General features: G+C 41.7%; 1 protein-coding gene across 1 annotated transcript in view; it reads left to right on the plus strand.

The window, feature by feature from the left end:
- The first annotated feature begins 6,912 nt into the window (after positions 1–6,912).
- The window catches only part of LOC141072867 (very long chain fatty acid elongase 6-like), a 39,088-nt gene continuing 27,191 nt past the window's right edge, over positions 6,913–18,809 (plus strand). Inside the window, exon 1 of the mRNA XM_073560079.1 lies at positions 6,913–7,087. Coding sequence (XP_073416180.1) covers positions 6,990–7,087 — 98 coding nt within the window. The 5' untranslated portion in view covers positions 6,913–6,989. The remainder of the gene's footprint in view (positions 7,088–18,809) is intronic.

Consider the following 18,809-nt stretch of genomic DNA (forward strand, 5'->3'; position numbering starts at 1 on the left):
TGTCAAAGACTGAACTCCTGGTGTTTCCTCCCGCTACTAATGCACCTATACCCGACATTGCTATTTCTGTGTGTGGTTCCACTATTACTCCCCAGCAACATGCCCGCTGTCTTGGGGTCATACTTGATTCCGAGCTTTCCTTTGCCCCCCACATTCGATCACTGGCTCGCTCTTGTCATCTGCACCTCAAAAACATTTCTAGAATTCGACCTTTTCTTACTTTTGACTCTGCAAAAACTCTTACTGTTTCTCTTATTCATTCTCGTCTCGACTATTGTAACTCTCTTCTAATCGGTCTCCCTCTTACCAAACTCTCCCCTCTCCAATCTGTCTTGAATGCTGCAGCCAGGATCATATTTCTCACCAATCGTTACACCGATGCCTCTACCTTGTGCCAGTCATTACACTGGCTACCCATCCACTCCAGAATTCAGTATAAACTTATTACCCTCACCCACAAAGCCCTCCATGGCTCAGCACCACCCTACATCTCCTCCCTTGTTTCAGTATACCACCCTACCCGCGCCCTCCGTTCTGCTGATGACCTGAGGTTAGTATCCTCAATAGTCAGAACCTCCCACTCCCGTCTCCAAGACTTTACACGTGCCGCGCCAATTCTTTGGAATGCACTTCCCAGGTCAATACGATTAGTCCCCAATCCCCACAATTTTAAGCGTGTCCTGAAAACGCATTTATTCAGACTGGCCTATCGCCTCAACACATTAACCTAACCTATCCCTGTGTGGCAGAGCCAAAAGTTTTACCATAACCAGGTTCCCAGCATCATGTTCCCACATGCTTTATGCATCCATTAGCCCTCTGTGTCTGTACTGTTACACACTTAACATTATGGCTGGTCCATACAATCAGAGCAACTGTTACCACCCACCTTTCGTGTCTACCTCTTTCCTCATAGACTGTAAGCTTGCGAGCAGGGCCCTCACTCCTCTTGTTATTTGTTATAATCTACTGTATGTGATTATTGTTATGCTGTAATGTCTATTGTCTGTACAAATCCCCTCTGAAATGTAAAGTGCTGCGGAATATGTCGGCGCTATAAAAATAAAATTTATTATTATTTATTATTATTATACGATGCTTGTTCTCACCCACAAAGCTCTCCACAGTGTAGAACCCCCCTACATTTCCTCCCTTATTTCTGTTTATCGAACAAACTGCTTGTTACGTTCCGTAGGTGACTTTGGACAAAAATCTGCACTAATCTGTACCTCCCACTCCCTGCTCCAAGACTTCTCACGAGTTGCACCAATCCTATGGAATGCTCTACCCTAAGAAATCAGGACTAACCACAACTTATACAGTTTTAGGCACTCCCTTAAAACACATCTGTTTAGAGTGACCTATAACGTTCCATCAAGCTCCACTGCACCCAAAAGAACCCCACATACTGGCTGGTGACAACCTCATGCAGCCATTATCTATCCCTATTCCCTCAAAATAACTGGACCATCATTGTAAATAAGCAACTGTACTTTGTGTCTCCCCCCACCTCATTGTAGATTGTATGCTCTTACGGGCAGGGTCATCTTTATCTTTGCTTTAATTATTGCATTATCTTTACCGTTGTTACTTATGACTCGTATATGAACTGTTGAATTGTAAAGCGATGCAGAATATGTTGGCGCTATATAAAAAAATATAAAAAAATTATTATTTTTATTATAGTTGTATTTATTTTCTTTTTTTAGAATACTGCTGGACTGTGGGGCTGCATTATGTGATGCGTGTGTCTGTATTATACTGTGTTGTGTTGGGGCTGCATCATACTGTGTGTGGGGGCTGCATTATACTGTTTGTGGGAAGGCTGCATTATACTGTGTGTAGGTGCTGTATTGTATTGTTTGTGTGTGTGGGGGCTGCATTATACTGTGTTTGTGGGCAGGGCTTTATTGTACTGTGTGTAGAGGGCTGCATTATATTGTGTGTGTGGAGGGCCTGCTTTATACCATGTGTGTGGGAGCTGCATTATACCATGTGAGGAGACTGCATTATACTGTGTTTGTGGAGGGCTGCATTATACTCTATGAGGGAGGCTGTATAATACTCTATGAGGCAGGTTGCATTATACTCTATGAGAGGGCTGCATTATACTCTATGAGAGGGCTACATTATACTCTATGAGGGGGCTGCATTATACTCTATGAGGCGGGTTGTATTATGCTCTAAGGGAGCTGGATTATATTTTATGAGAGGGCTGCATTACACTCTGTGAGGGGGGCTACATTATATTCTATGAGGGGGTGGCTGCATTATACTCTTTGTGGTGGCTGCATTATACTGTATTGAGGACTATGGGATACTATATTGGGGCTGCATTATACTCTAGCAAGGACCACGGGGAGTGTATTATACTATATGTACTTTATGGGACCTGCATTATACTGTATTGAGGACTATGGGGAATGTTTCATACTATATGAAGGACTAGGGGTGCATTATACTATGCGGAGTGCATTGTACTATATGGAGGACTATGGAGGATGCATTAAACTATAGGGAGGATATGGGGATCGTATTATACTATAGGATACTATAGAGGACTATGTGGAGTGTATTGGACTATAGGGAGTGTATTATATTATATGGAGGACTGTGGGTGTGTATTATACAATATGGAGGACTATGGGGTGCGTTATACTATGTGGAAGACTTTGGAGTATGTTACACTATGGCGAAAAAAATATCGAAAGTTTGTTAAAAAAAAATTGTGTAATTTTCCGAGACCCGCAGAGTCTCCATTTTTTGGGATCTGGGGCTGGGTGAGGGCTTATTTTTTGCTTGCTGAGCTGACGTTTTTGTTGATATCACTTTCGTGTAGATACAATACAATACAAGATATAAAATGATACCTTGATATCTGCGATCTGATGTCTTATTCCAAAGAAATCCATGTTTTTCTTATATGTAAATGAGCTCTTCAGGACTATGGGCCGGATATTGACCTGCATGAGAATCTGACTCCAGATGTTATTATAAATAGAAGGAGGCAGTTACCAGTGTGACACAAGTAACTAACACAGAACAGGAGAAATGAAAATTGTCTTTTTGCAAACGCATTTTTTGCAGATGGTGAGCTCTGCTGTATGGTAAAATTGCAACTCTGTCTCCCTGTGAGCTGGAAGCTGAGAGGAACCTGCAGATGCCTGAGATGTAATCACACACAGCTCTGCAGTGAGATCAGGAGAGAAGAGAGCTGCTATCACATATCACACTGGTAGCACCGGTAACCACTATATATCAAACTGGTAACTCCCCCTTCATGTAAATAATTTCTGGAGGCAGATTCTTATACAGATCAGTGTTCGGCCCATAGATCTTAACAGCTCATTTACATATAAGAAAAAGGTGGATTTCTTTGGAATAAGACATCAAATCACAGATATCAATGTGTCATGTTATTAATCTTCCTATGACCTATATGCCCATATAGACGACTTAGGAGGGTTGATCCTACTGACAGATTACCTTTATCATTAGCACAGATCATTAATAATAATTACAGGTATCTCTTATATGGACGGTCAGGCTAAAAGAGATGTATGGATCTCCATTGAAAGCAATAATCGGTGGTTGTAATAGTTTTGCCAGAATACTTTATATTAGAGCTTTAAACTAGAACAACATGGGAAGGGAAGCAAAAGACCAGAAAAAGCCATACACCTGACAAATGCTATTGAGAACTCTGCTATTAGAAGTGGAAAGGAAGAACAAAGACGAAAGAATCTAATTAATAAAAATATTGGAGAAAGAGAAACCAATCACAAACTAAAGTGTTTCTATACTAATGCACAAAGCATGGGCAACAAACAAGGAGAATTGGAACTATTAACACAGGAAAAGAAATATGATGTCATTGGAATCACTGAAACTTGGTGGGACAATACACATGATTGGAATACAAGACTAGAAGGATACAACTTATTTGCAAGAAACAGACTTGATAAACGAGGAGGGGGTGTCGCATTGTATGTTAGAAACGCGTATATCTGCACAGAGATTGAAGCTTCAGAGACTGGGAGTTCTGTGGAAACTGTTTGGGTAAGAATACAAGGACAGAACAATGGAAAGGACACCATTGTAGGCATTTACTACAGGCCGCCTGTGCAAGCTGAAGATATGGATGAACTCTTTATGCATCAAATGGCCAAGTTCTCGAAAAAATATGACATAGTTGTCATGGGAGATTTCAACTATCCAGACATTTGTTGGGAATCTCTCTCAGGCAAAACTAACAGGTCAAGGAGATTCTTATCCTCTCTTGCTGACAACTTTATCTTCCAAAAGGTAAGGGAGAAAACAAGGGGAACTGCTACCTTGGATCTAATCCTTATAAACAGGGAGGAAATAGTTGAGGAGGTAAAAGTGGCTGGGACCCTAGGAGGTAGCGACCATGCAATTTTAGAATTTTGGATAACTAGAGGCGGAAGACCTGTGAAGACTCAGACATCAAGGTTAGATTTCAGAAAGGCAGATTTTAAGGGATTCAGAAAGAGAATTGGAGGGATCCAATGGCTGGATATCCTTAAAGACAAAAATGTCCAGGAAGGATGGGAAATCTTGAAAAATGAAATTCTCAAAGCACAGTTGTTAACAATTCCGAAAAGAGGGAAGAATAGGAAGCATTTAAGGAAGCCAGGATGGATGAACACAGAACTTAAGCACATGCTAAAAAGGAAGAAAAAAATGTTTATAAAATGGAAAGAGGGAGGCATATCTAAAGAAGAATATAATGCTGTCTGCAGAACCTGCAGGGTACAAATCAGATTATCTAAAGCTGAAAATGAATTGAGGCTTGCAAGAGATGTCAAAAGCAATAATAAAGGATTTTGGGGATATGTCAAAAGTAAAAGAAAAGTCAAAGATGCTATAGGATTTTTACAGGATGAAAATGATGACATGGTAAGACAGGATGTTGAGAAGGCTGAACTTTTAAATTCCTATTTTGCATCTGTTTTCTCTCAGAAAGGAAATGTAACATCAACTGTTATTCACTGTCCTATTAAGGGAATAGAAGAATCCAGGATATCTATAAACAGAAAGATAGTGAGGAAACACTTAGCTAACCTAAATGAATTCAAGTCTCCAGGTCCAGATGAATTACACCCCAGAGTACTGAAGGAGATAGCAGAAGAAATTTTTGAACCCCTCTCCATAATCTTTGAAAATTCTTGGAGAACAGGAGAAGTGCCAGAAGACTGGAGAAGAGCAAATGTTGTTCCTATCTTCAAAAAGGGGAAGAAGGTGGACCCAGGCAACTATAGGCCGGTGAGTCTGACTTCTATACCAGGAAAGATCTTTGAACAAATTATTAAACAACATGTATGTCAATACCTGGATAAGAATGAAGTGATTAAACAGAGTCAGCATGGGTTTGTAACTAATAAGTCATGTCAGACTAACTTAATTTCCTTCTATGACGGTATCACTGATTGGGTGGATCAAGGAAATGCTGTAGATATAGTATATCTTGACTTCAGCAAAGCATTTGACAAAGTCTCTCATACAATCCTTATTGAAAAAATGACTAAGTATGGAATGGACAAGGCAACTGTTAGGTGGATTCATAACTGGCTTAGTGATCGGACCCAAAGAGTGGTCGTAAATGGCTGCACATCCAGTTGGAGGAATGTCTCAAGTGGGGTACCACAGGGCTCTGTCCTGGGCCCTGTATTGTTCAACATCTTTATCAATGATTTAGATGAAGGAATTGAGGGTAAACTGATCAAATTTGCTGATGACACAAAGCTAGGAGGGATAGCTAATACTAGAGAAGAGAGAGAGAGGATTCAAAAAGATTTAATTAAACTGGAGAGTGGGCAGCAACTAACAGAATGGTTTTTAACAGGGAGAAATGCAAAGTACTACATCTGGGCAATAAAAATGAAAAAAGCATATATAGAATGGGAGGAATAGGGCTAAGTGACAGCACATGTGAAAAAGACTTGGGTATACTAATAGATCACAGACTGAATATGAGTCAACAGTGTGATGCAGCAGCAAAAAAGGCAAATGCAATTCTAGGATGTATTAACAGAAGCATACAGTCTAGATCACGTGAAGTCATTATTTCCCTCTACTCCTCTTTGGTCAGACCTCATCTGGAATATTGTGTCCAGTTTTGGGCACCACATTTTAAAAAAGACATCAACAAACTGGAGCAAGTTCAGAAAAGAGCGACCAGAATGGTGACCGGTCTGCAAACCCTGTCTTATGAGGAAAGGTTGCAGGATTTGGGAATGTTTAGTTTGCAAAAGAGAAGACTGAGAGGAGACTTAATAGCTGTCTACAAATATCTAAAGGGCTGTCACATTGTAGAAGGATCAACTTTATTCTCATTTGCACAAGGAAAGACTAGAAGCAATGGGATGAAACTGAATGGGAGGAGACACAGATTAGATATTAGAAAAAACTTTTTGACAGTTAGAGTGATCAATGAGTGGAACAGGCTGCCACGAGAAGTGGTGAGTTCTCCTTCAATGGAAGTCTTCAAACAGAGGCTGGACAGGCATCTGACTGGGATGATTTAGCGAATCCTGCTTTGAGCAGGGGGTTGGACCAGATGGCCCAGGAGGTCCCTTCCAACTCTACGATTCTATGATTCTATGATTCTTAATTGTACTTTATTTATTGATAATGGCATTCTCTATTCTGTCAGGTGATCTGTCAGCATAAAAGAGTGAAATGTGGTGATGTAATGGAGATAAGACCAGAGATAAGAGGCAAGTCTTCATATTCATGTGTTCAGGGCCATGCAGTAGACAGCATTGTGTAATTACTAACTTTCTGGAACTGCTTCCGTCTTATCTCTGCACATGATGCTGTAGGTGAGGCAGGCGCAGGCTGTGCTTAGTAAAGGGGTGGGAGCCTGTACTCATGATACTGGTTAAACAGGTTTTTCTTATACCGGTCCTGTTTCATTGAAGAAGTAGCCAGGTCGGAGCACACTTGTGTTCACTTCCACAGTAGACATGGAAGAGCATAATGTTTCAGTCTTTCTCATGCAAGAATACGATTTTGAAAAAATATTTGATGACGGAGTAGCCATTCAATGGATGCAGGAGAACTGGTGAGTGATCAGAAAGATCGGTCACAATCATTCGCTCTGCTTTGCCTTCTTAACCATATTTATTTTGTTTCAATGAAGAAACCCTGCAGATATCTAAAATAGCTAAAATAACAAGATGTAGCAAAGCTAAATTTGACATTTGATGGTTAACCTTGTTATTTCTTTGCTATGACCAAGTGGTAGAATTAAGTTTTTCTGGGTTCCCCTTTGCAAAGGCTTATAAAATTACATTGTGATATGTTTGTGTTTATTAAGCCCCCGTCCAGTCCCTTGTTCTGACCCCAATGGACAAGTTAACTTTTGCTGACTAAAGAAAATGACTACTCACCGATTTCCATTTCTATTGAACGAACTCTCCACTTCATAATCCCCCTGAAAAACTTCTGTGTGAACCAAGCCTTAGAACTCACTGTAAAATAATGTCAAAACAAATATTTAAGATTTGTCCTCTTCCGTACAGTTGAAAAAAAATCTACTAAACTCCTTCATTTTACCCATATGTGAACAAGCCATTTTATGTGTAAGATGACCCCATCACATCCCCCATAAAGAGATGTTGTCTATCTTACTAAAGTCCTAAATAGGAGGGAAATATGTTAATTATGCATCCAATATATCTGCAAATGTAGATAAAAGCTGGGTGACAATTCTCATAAGGGCTCATACTCACTTGCGAGTCTCTCGCAAGTGTGTATGAGCCCTAAGAGTAGTAATGGTGAACATGTTGCTTGTCACTGCCACTCTTCTTTAAAAAAAGAAATTATATAAAAAGGAAACCGATTAAAAGACTTTTGTAAAACATGATATCTGAGGACAACTAAAGGATATCTAATTGGAAGTGATTTTTTCAACATCAAGATGGCCTGCAAGGGTGACATAAATACAGTTATGTAGTTAATTTTAATTTCATGAAGTCAGCATGACTGTCACATGGCATCATGGAAAGAATAAGGAAACTTTGGGTGTGTAAAAGGAGGGGTGCGATAGATCATTTGCAGTAACTTGAAAGGTGGAGACAAATGTCTGTTTCATCTAAGGATAAATTATTCAATCTATACTACTTGCCTTACATAATTGTACACTGCTGTGATGTATGTACTAATACAGTTGTGGCCAAAAGTATTGACACCCCTGCAATTTTGTCAGATAATACTCAGTTTCTTGCTGAAAATGATTGCAAACACAAATTCTTTGGTATTATTATCTTCATTTAATTTGTCTTAAATGAAAAAACACAAAAGAGAATGAAGCAAAAAGCAAAACATTGATCATTTCACACAAAACTCCAAAAATGGGCTAGACAAAAGGATTGGCACTCTCAGTCTAAAGGTACTGTCACACTTAGCGATGTACCAGCGATCCCGACCAGCGATATGACGCGGTCAGGATCGCTGGTACATCGCTAAGTGGTCGCTAGTGAGCTGCCACACAGGCAGATCTCACCAGCGACATCGCTGGGGACGGGGATCACTACTTACCTGTCACACCAGGCGATCCTGCGTCCTCCCGCCCGGCTCCACGCGTCGCTCGTCCTCACAGCAGGAAGCGCCACAGGAAGCTGACGACGAGAAACAGTCCTGAACGTTCTCGCGCGATCAGCGATAACCAGCGGGGGAGCCGGTCGTAGGTAAGTATCACACACAGAGATATCGCTAGCAATATCGCTATAACGTCACTAGTTATAGCGATATTGCTAGCGATATCTCTTAGTGTGACATACCCTTAATACTTGGTTGCACAACCTTTAGCCAAAATAACTGACCAACCGCTTCCGGTAACCATCAGTGAGTTTCTTACAGTGCTCTGCTGGAATTTTAGACCATTCTTCTTTGGCAAACTGCTCCAGGTCCCTGATATTAGAAGGGTGCCTTCTCCAAACTGCCATTTTTAGATCTCTCCACAGGTGTTCTATGGGATTCAGGTCTGGACTCATTGCTGGCCCCCTTAGAAGTCTCCAGTGCTTTCTCTCAAACCATTTTCTAGTGCTTTTTGAAGTGTGTTTTGGGTCATTGTCCTGCTGGAAGACCCATGACCTCTGAGGGAGACCCAGCTTTCTCACACTGGGCCCTACATTATGCTGCAAAATTTGTTGGTAGTCTTCAGACTTCATAATGCCATGCAAACGGTCAAGCAGTCCAGTGCCAGAGGCAGCAAAGCAACCCCAAAACATCAGGGAACCTCCGCCATGTTTGACTGTAGGGACCGTGTTCTTTTCTTTGAATGCCTCTTTTTTTCTCCTGTAAACTCTATGCTGATGCCTTTGCCCAAAAAGCTCTACTTTTGTCTCATCTGACCAGAGAACATTCGTCCAAAACGTTTTAGTCTTTTTCAGGTAAGTTTGGAAAACTCCAGCCTGGCTTTTTTTTATGCCTCGGGGTAAGAAGTGGGGTTTTCCTGGGTCTCCTACCATACAGTCCCTTTTCATTCAGACGCCGACAGATAGTACGGGTTGACACTGTTGTACCCTCGGACTGCAGGGCAGCTTGAACTTGTTTGGATGTTAGTCGAGGTTCTTTATCCAACATCCGCACAATCTTGCGTTGAAATCTCTTGTCAATTTTTCTTTTCCGTCCACATCTAGGGAGGTTAGCTACAGTGCCATGGGCTTTAAACTTCTTGATGACACTGCGCACGGTAGACACAGGAACATTCAGCTCTTTGGAGATGGACTTGTAGCCTTGAGATTGCTCATGCTTTCTCACAATTTGGTTTCTCAAGTCCTCAGACAGTTCTTTGGTCTTCTTTCTTTTCTCCATGCTCAATGTGGTACACACAAGGACACAGGACAGAGGTTGAGTCAACTTTAATCCATGTCAACTGGCTGCAAGTGTGATTTAGTTATTACCAACACCTGTTAGGTGCCACAGGTAAGTTACAGGTGCTGTTAATTACACAAATTAGAGAAGCATCACATGATTTTTCGAACAGTGCCAATACTTTTGTCCACCCTCTTTATTATGTTTGGTGTGGAATTATATCCAATTTGGCTTTAGGAAAATTCTTTTTGTGTTTTTTTTCATTAAAGACAAATTAAATGAAGATAATAATACCAAAGAATTTGTGTTTGCAATCATTTTCAGGAAGAAACTGAGTATTATCTGACAAAATTGCAGGGGTGTCGATACTTTTGGCCACAACTGTACATCACGTCGAGTGTTTAAGGTGTTTTCTAGTGTTATATTGTTATAAACTGCTCATTGTAGTTATGTTATATACAGTATATTGAACCTTATGCTGTTTAACTGGAGCGGGTGCAGAGAAGAGCGACCAAGGTTATTAGGGAACTGGGGTGTCTGCAATACCAAGACAGGTTATTACACTTGGGGTTATTTAGTTTGGAGAATCGAAGGCTTAGGGGTAATCTTATTACAATGTCTAAATATATGCGGGGACAGTACAAAGACCTTTCTAATGATCTTTTTACTCTTAGACCTGTGACGGGGACAAGGGGGCATCCTCTACGTCTGGAGGAGAGAAGGTTTAAGCATACTCACAGACGCGGATTCTTTACTGTAAGAGCAGTGAGACTATGGAACTCTCTGCCATATGATGTTGTAATGAGTGATTCCCTACTAAAATTTAAGAGGGGACTGGATGCCTTTCTTGAAAAGTATATTACAGGGTATATACACTAGTTTCCTTAATATTGCGTTGATCCAGGGAGCTAGTCTGATTGCCGTATGTGGAGTCGGGAAGGAAGTTTTTTCCCCAATGTCAAGCTTACTGTTTGCCACATGAGGTTTTTTTGCCTTCCTCTGGATCAACATGTTAGGGCAGGTTAGGATAGGATATGGGTTGAACTAGATGGACTTAAAGTCTCCCTTCAACCTTAATAACTATGTTACTATGTTACTATGTTACAAATGAGAACTTTTGGTGCTATCAATTGCACATCTTTCAACTCTTCTCTTCAACTAGGCGCTAAGCACTTTACCTCCCACCCCTATTTCCCCACCCCTTTAAACTACATTATCTGCTATACATATCTAGTGAGGGTTAGGAGATACAGCTGCCAAAGAGCGGGGGGCACCATTCTCGTCATATCTAGAGTACCAAGCCCCGCTGTCACTCAGCACAAAATACATAGAGGAATTTTAAACATACATCTTTTATATAGGGATCTAGTCTGGTGATTAAATATATTAGAATATATCAAGTGCAAAATATCGTCCTTCAATAGACAAAGTGTTTATCTCTGTAGTGCCATATATATATGCCTGTATATTTGGACATATCTATTGCTGTGTCTGAACTTTTCTTCCCGAAGCACATAGGACCAATAGAGCCAGCAAGGTGTGCCGTCGACAAGCAGGGACGCCAATGCGCAGGTTATAGAGTGCCAACCTCCGCTGGCAGATATGGTGGTTCAGTTTTCAATCAGGGACAGGCACCTCCCTATGGTATCTTCCACAAGTGTCAACATGATATTTTGGTGGTGGGTATGTGTTAAGTCTTCGCTTTATTAGCATTTTTAATAAGCCATTAAAAGTTATATTTTAATGACCTAAGTACAGGGTTTCTATGATGATTTACTGAGTTAGGGCTTGTGCACATGACCGATTTTCTCAGACGACTGCTATTCCCTGGTTTTTACATATATCACTCGTCCCTTTTTATATTCTACTGGGCTGAGTGGTCCGAGGAAAAAGTCAGAGGCATGTCCAATTTTGATCTAAGTGTTGGATCAAAAATGACAATTCAAGTCTATGGGTCTGTGAAAAATATCGGACCGCATGCAGACTGACAGAATGGTGAAGGTGGAGAAACCTTTTTTCTTTTTGATCTTTCTGATCAGGATAATCGGATTTTTTTTTCTTGATTGTGGAGAAAACGGTTGAGTGACACTACCCTTATGTGAATAATGGCATTTAAAATATTAAAATATTATTGGAGATTTGGGCTATTGCTACCGGCCGGAGCATTGCCCGTTACCTACTCACATCTGAGGTGGACACTCTTTATCCTCATTATTTCTTATCCGCTATTTCTTAAACATCGATGTGATCGTCACCATTCGGGAACGTACCATTACTCCAGCACACAGGAGCACAGGAGGACAACGTCTCCCCGCCAGCTGAAATCTCTATCCACACATTATTGAATTTTCTACAAACACGGCATTGGCGTTGTGGAATGCGTTATCATCCCAGCCTATATAGGTAAGGTATGAGAAACATTTGTGTAAGTTGAATTTTTAATAACGCACGTGCTGTGAACAGTGACCTGGACGGTCATTTAAATTGTCTCCTCGTGTTAAGAGACCCACGGTTGCTGGTATTATTATTATCATTATTATCTTGGTAAAATCTTGAGGAGGTTTATTATTTTTAATGATTGCAGTAAGAGATTTATGTGGATTTGTGCTATCCACATAAACTTCTGGGAGATAGTTCAGTTCTTGGAGATTATTTGGTTAATTTTATTATGGATCGCTATTGAGTGATAAACTGTATTATAGTGGGTTATATTAGCGCAATTATTTTTTAATATTTTAATTGTTTTATCAGTCAGACAATAAGGTGGTGTTGTCTGATAATTTGCAGCTTGTATATCCCTAAACGCAGCGCCACTGGTTGTATTATATTTGAATAATGGCATTTGTCCACAGTATTGTATATTTGTCCACAGTATTGTATACAGTGGGTATGGAAAGTATTCAGACCCCCTTAAATTTTTCACTTTGTTTCATTGCAGCCATTTGATAAATTCAAAAAAGTTCATTTTTTTATCATTAACGTACACTTTGCACCACATCTTAACTGAAAAAAGAACAGAAATGTAGAATTTTTTTGCAAATGTATTAAAAAAGAAAAACTGAAATATTACATGGTCATAAGTATTCAGACCCTTTGCTCAGTATTGAGTAGAAGCACTCTTTTGAGCTAGTACAGCCATGAGTCTTCTTGGGAATGATGCAACAAGTTTTTCACACCTGGATTTGGGGATCCTCTGCCATTCTTCCTTGCAGATCTTCTACAGTTCCGTCAGGTTGGATGGCGATTGTTGGTGGACAACCATTTTCATGTCTCTCCAGAGATGCTCGATTGGATATAGGTCAGACTCAGGGCTCTAGCTGGGCCAGTCAAGAATGGTCACAGAGTTGTTCTGAAGCTACTACTTTGCTATTTTAGCTGTGTGCTTATTGTCATTGTCTCGTTGGAAGGTGAACCTTTGGCCAAGTATGAGGTCCAGAGCTCTCTGGAAGAGGTTTTCATCCAGGATATCTCTGACTTGGCCACATTCATGTTTCCTTCAATTGCAACCAGTCGTCCTGTCCCTGCAGCTGAAAAACACCTCTATAGTATGATGCTGCCACCACCATGTTTCACTGTTGGGATTGTATTGGACAGGTGATGAGCAGTGCCTGGTTTTCTCCACACATACCGCTTAGAATTATCACCAAAAAGTTCTATCTTTGTCTCATCAGACCAGAGAATCTTATTTCTCATAGTCTGGGAGTCCTTCATGTGTTTTTTTTTTTAGCAAACTCTATGCGGGCTTTCCTATGTCTGGCACTGAGGAGAGGCTTCCATCCGGCCACTCTGCCATAAAGGCCTGAGTGGTAGAGGGCTGCAGTGATGGTTGACTTTGTGGAACTTTCTCCCATCTCCCTACTGCATCTGTAGAGCTCAGCCACAGTGATCTTGGGGTTCTTCTTTACCTCTCTCACCAAGGCTCTTCTCCCATGATTGCTCAGTTTGGCTGGATGGTCAGGTCTAGGAAGACTTCTGGTGGTCCCAAACTTCTTCCATTTAAAGATTATGGAGACCACTGTGATCTTAGGAACCTTGAGTACTGCAGAAATTCTTTTGTAACCTTGGCCAGATGTGTGCCTTGCCACAATTCTGTCTCTGAGCTCCTTGGCCAGTTCCTTTGACCTCATGATTCTCATTTGCTCTGACATGCACTGTGACCTGTGAGGTCTTATATAGACAGGTGTGTGCCTTTATAAATCAAGTCCTATCAGTTTAGTTCAACACAGCTGGACTCCAATGAAGGAGTAGAACATCCCAAGGAGGATCAGAAGGAAATGGACAGCCTGTGACTTAAATATAAGTGTCTGAGCAAATGGTCTGAATACTTATGACCATGTGATATTTCAGTTTTTCTTTTTTAATTAATTTGCACAAATTTCTACATTTCTGTTTTTTTCAGTCAAGATGGGGTGCAGAGTGTACATTAATGAGAAAAAAAATAACATAACACATCAGTGGTTTGTAACTTGTGGATGCCCACCAACTAGAGACTATAATTTCCAGCAATGTAACATGCTAGAATTTGCCACTGTCCAAGAACTACATGGATATTATACATGAAGAATTTTGCCTTTCTTAAAGGGACCATGTCACCAGGTTTGCCCCATGTGAGATGCAGCCACCACCTATAAGACCTCATATACAGCATTCTAATATGTTGCATATATGCTCCCGATCCTGCCTGCAAAGAGTAAAATACTGAGGCATGCATAGAGTAAAGCACTTCATTGCGCATGTGTAAGGAGGTGGCAGGGACCCTCACTTGCTCTCCCCCTCCTTCACATGGAGCCCATGTGACCTCCAGCAGGTTCCTTTCTGTTTACCTGTATGTTAATGTCATGTTGTTACCACGGCTGGTCAGGAGACAAATCTCCAGGAGTGGACCCTCTGGACCGTGGCACCGAGGGGCCCCGGGCGAGCTGCCAGGTGGAGCCGACCCCTATACAGGGATCGTTAGGAGCAGGCCCAGGGGTTCGGGTACCATGATAGCCGGTACCGAGAGGGGCGGCTCAGGACGGACTGGAGTAGGAGTGCGGAACTGAAGCGTAAGACAACAGAGCGGGATCACTGGAGACTGGACCGGAGTAGGACTGCAGGACTGGAGCATAGACAACAGGACGGAGCAGCAACATGGGAGGCAGGACAGGAGTGGGACTGTAGGACTGGAGTGTGGATAGCAGGATGGAGCAGGAACACCGGAGGCAGGACTGGAGTAGGACTAAAGGACTGGAGTGTGGATAGCAGGATGGAGCAGGAACACCGGAGGCAAAACTGAAGTAGGACTGAAGGACTGGAGTGTGGATAGCAGGATGAAGCAGGAACACCGGAGGCAGGAATGGAGTAGGACTGAAGGACTGGAGTGTGGATAGCAGGGTGGAGCAGGAACACCGGAGGCAGGACTGGAGTATAGATAGCTGGACCCACGGAGCACCGGACTGCGGAGCTATTGCAGGGACCATGGAAGGCAGGACTGCGAGGCTACAGAGAGCACACGAGGAAGCAGGACCCAGTGTGCTAGCGAACACAACAATCAGGTGCCTCCCTCAGAGGGAAATAGCCTGATATGGCCCTGTCAGGTCTGCCATTGGTCCGTAGGTGCTTCCTGGTCAGGGCATTGCCGGAGCACAAGTAACAGGAGGGAGGCACGGCCGCGGCCTATGGCGCATGCGCATTGCATGCAGAGACCCCGTTGGCCGCGAGCCTGTCAGAAGGGACCGCCGTGGCTGTCGGGCGGCGGGGGGCTGCGGCGTGGGAGCTGAGGCCGGGTGAGTATGCGGAGGCAGCGTGACACATGTTTCCTCTGTATAGTGTCTATTGTCATATGTAATGTGTAATGCATTGTACAACTCCTGTGTATTGCATATGTTGCCTGTGCAATGTTAGTTTAGGGCCAATAAAAGCTTAATTAAGGAGGTTGGGGCTAAAAGCCCCAAAAGGAACAGGAAGTTCATGTTTTGAGTCAGTGCCTCGGCAGGCTTGCCCAGGGTATGTGCTCAGCAGTGTCTGGAGCCAAACATTCCCCTGGGGAGGCGAAAATGCTGCCCCGGACCCTGGGCAGTGAAGCGGGCACCAGGACTACGTAAGTGTCCCGCCGAGGACTATAAGCGTCCAGGTACCGGCTTGTGAACTAATATTGCTGCTGCCGCTGATGCTGCGGTGGATTCAGCTAGGGAAAGTGCAGGAAGTTATATCACTTTTTTTCACCTTTATTAAACAAGTTTTCCCTGTTGGACTAAAACGCTGCCTGTGTTGCTTCCGTGGACCCTCATCACCAAGGACTGCAGTGTCTGTGAAGGAAAGGTAATTGCCTGGGATCTCATCTGTCTGTTCTATGTGCAAGGAGCTGGGGTGTTCATTGACTGTTGCTTTAAATAGACTCGGCCATGGCTACCACCCCATGGTTCCTTGTTAGGCCTCTTTCACACTTCCGTTTTTGACCATTAGTCAAAATCCGCCAGTTTTTGAAAAAAAACGGATCCGACATTTTTTTTGGCGGATCCGTTTTTTTCCCCATTAACCCTGAAATCCTTTCTGGCGGACAAAAAAAAATTCTCTTTCTCTCTCCCCTTCCCCTTCCCCTTCCCAGCCAGCGGTTTCTTTAAAATTCTTCATCCTGTGGATCCGTCAAAAAACGGATCCTATGGCATCCGTTCACATCAGTTAGGAACAGATCTGCTTTTCCGGCGGATTTTAACTGACACAAAAAACTGAAGTGTGAAAGAGCCCTTACACATGCGCTGTGGCTCTTTGACTTTTCACGGCGCATGCGCACTGCAGTACTTTGCTCTGCCCTGATCAGGACTGAGAAGTACAATTGCTCAGGAGCGCAATGCCAGGGAACACTGTGTGGATAACGTAGCACTCATCATCCACACAAAGCAGAAAAGGAGGACAGCATCACAAGAAGATGAGAAGTGCCCCACCAGGACCAGCGACACCCATCGGTCCCAACCGCCTCCAGGTGAGCATAATAAAAAGTGTTTTTCTTTTGTTACAGGCTGGATCTGGGGCATATACACAGAATATTAGTATGCTGTATATCAGGGTTGAAAGGTGGTGGCCGTATTTCTTTTATACATGAAAAATGTATGAAATGCAGCAGTCTCCCCTCTCATTTTATGACAGCAGAATGTGACACTTTTCAGAAAACTTCTGACTGACAAATTCCATACACACCCATTTTACAGAGAAATCTCTTGAATATTCTGTAGCCTGAGTCTTCTCGGTACAAAGGTCTCTTCTACAATACAATAGTAATTCAGATTTTCACAGTCTAATTTGCCTACTTAAATGTGTACACAACAGCTTTAACCAGGGGCGGAAACTGCTAGCAAAAGGCTTATGTGCAGGACTCATGTCTTGGTCCCTCTCATGCATATGCACACTTAAATAAAATATGCATAATCACACACACATATATATATATATATATACATATATATATATATATATATACACATGGACAAATTACGCATGCATACATGTATATAATGCACACATAGACATGCATGAATATATATATTATGCCCACATTGCATAATCTTATGTAAAACACGTACATGCATATACACATTTTACAAACATATATAAAATACAAATTGCACATGTATGTATATATTATATATATACATGAATATTCACATTACACATGCATGTACACATGCATGTATTTAATGTGTATACATACACATTATACATATATGTAGTATATACACATTACATATATACAAGCATAAATAAAATATGCACATTCAGATTACACACACATGAACACACTCATACTGATTGTGCATTCCTACATTATATATACAGCTCTGTCAAAAATTAAGAGACCACCACATCAAAACCCTGTCATGGGCAGCCCATTCTCCAGACCTGAACCCCGTTGAAAACCTCTGGAATGTAATCAAGAGGATGATGGATAGTCACAAGCCATCAAACAAAGAAGAACTGCTTACATTTTTGTGCCAGAAGCACAAAAGTCGTTTTTAAAAATCACGGTTATTCCACAAAATATTGATTTCTGAACTCTTCCTGAGTTAAAACCTTAATATTGTTGTTTCTAAATGATTGTGAACTTGGTTTCTTTGCATTATTTGAGGTCTGAAAGCACTGTTTTTTTTATTTTGACCATTTCTCCTTTTCAGAAAAAAAAATATTGCTTGGAAATTCGGAGACATGTTTTCAGAAGTTTATAGACTAAAAGAACAATTTTCATTTTACTCAAAAATATACCTATAAAGAGAAAAATCAGACAAACTGAACATTTGGAAGTGGTCTCTTAATTTTTGCCAGAGCTGTATCTATATGTATACATTAAACACATATATACACATATTTCACATGCATGCACACATTAAGAAAATAAATGCACATAATACACATACTTATTACTTGCATGCAGGTAAACATTAGACATACACTGTAGGTACACATTATGCACACACATTAGACAAAAGCGCAATATACAGTATATGTCATACAGTGTGGACACATTATTATGAGTGCACTGAGCTGATCCATTCCAGAGGAAAACAGTAGGAGGGAGGAGATGCACATCCTGAGCCTCTCTAAACTGTCTGCTCTCAGACATTTTTCTCCCTCCCTCCAGATCCCGACTACCAGGCTTCGTAGACGATGAGCTTAAATGGCTGGAAGCTCTTGCTGCAGCAATGGATAAAGCTGTGCTGTATGTTATACGCTGCCGCCCTTGTGCTGCAGTATATGAATGGAAATAGGTGTTGTTCAAACCTTCTGCATCGGTGATATGCCCTCCCGTGGCTTTCACTGGCATTGTATATGTGTATATACCAGGTGACGGGCACGGCTGATCAGCTGTTCATTCATTTTCAAAAGAGGAAGATTGACAACAGGCAGAAGTTTCCTTATTCAGTGAACAGACCCTATATTTATAGTTGCAAATGGGTTGGGTCTTTTTGTGTATTTGCCACAATCCTTTTGCCCAT

Source organism: Dendrobates tinctorius, unplaced genomic scaffold, assembly GCF_039654945.1.
Source record: "Dendrobates tinctorius isolate UK_male_01 unplaced genomic scaffold, ASM3965494v1 ptg000292l, whole genome shotgun sequence".
Classification (NCBI taxonomy): domain Eukaryota; kingdom Metazoa; phylum Chordata; class Amphibia; order Anura; family Dendrobatidae; genus Dendrobates; species Dendrobates tinctorius.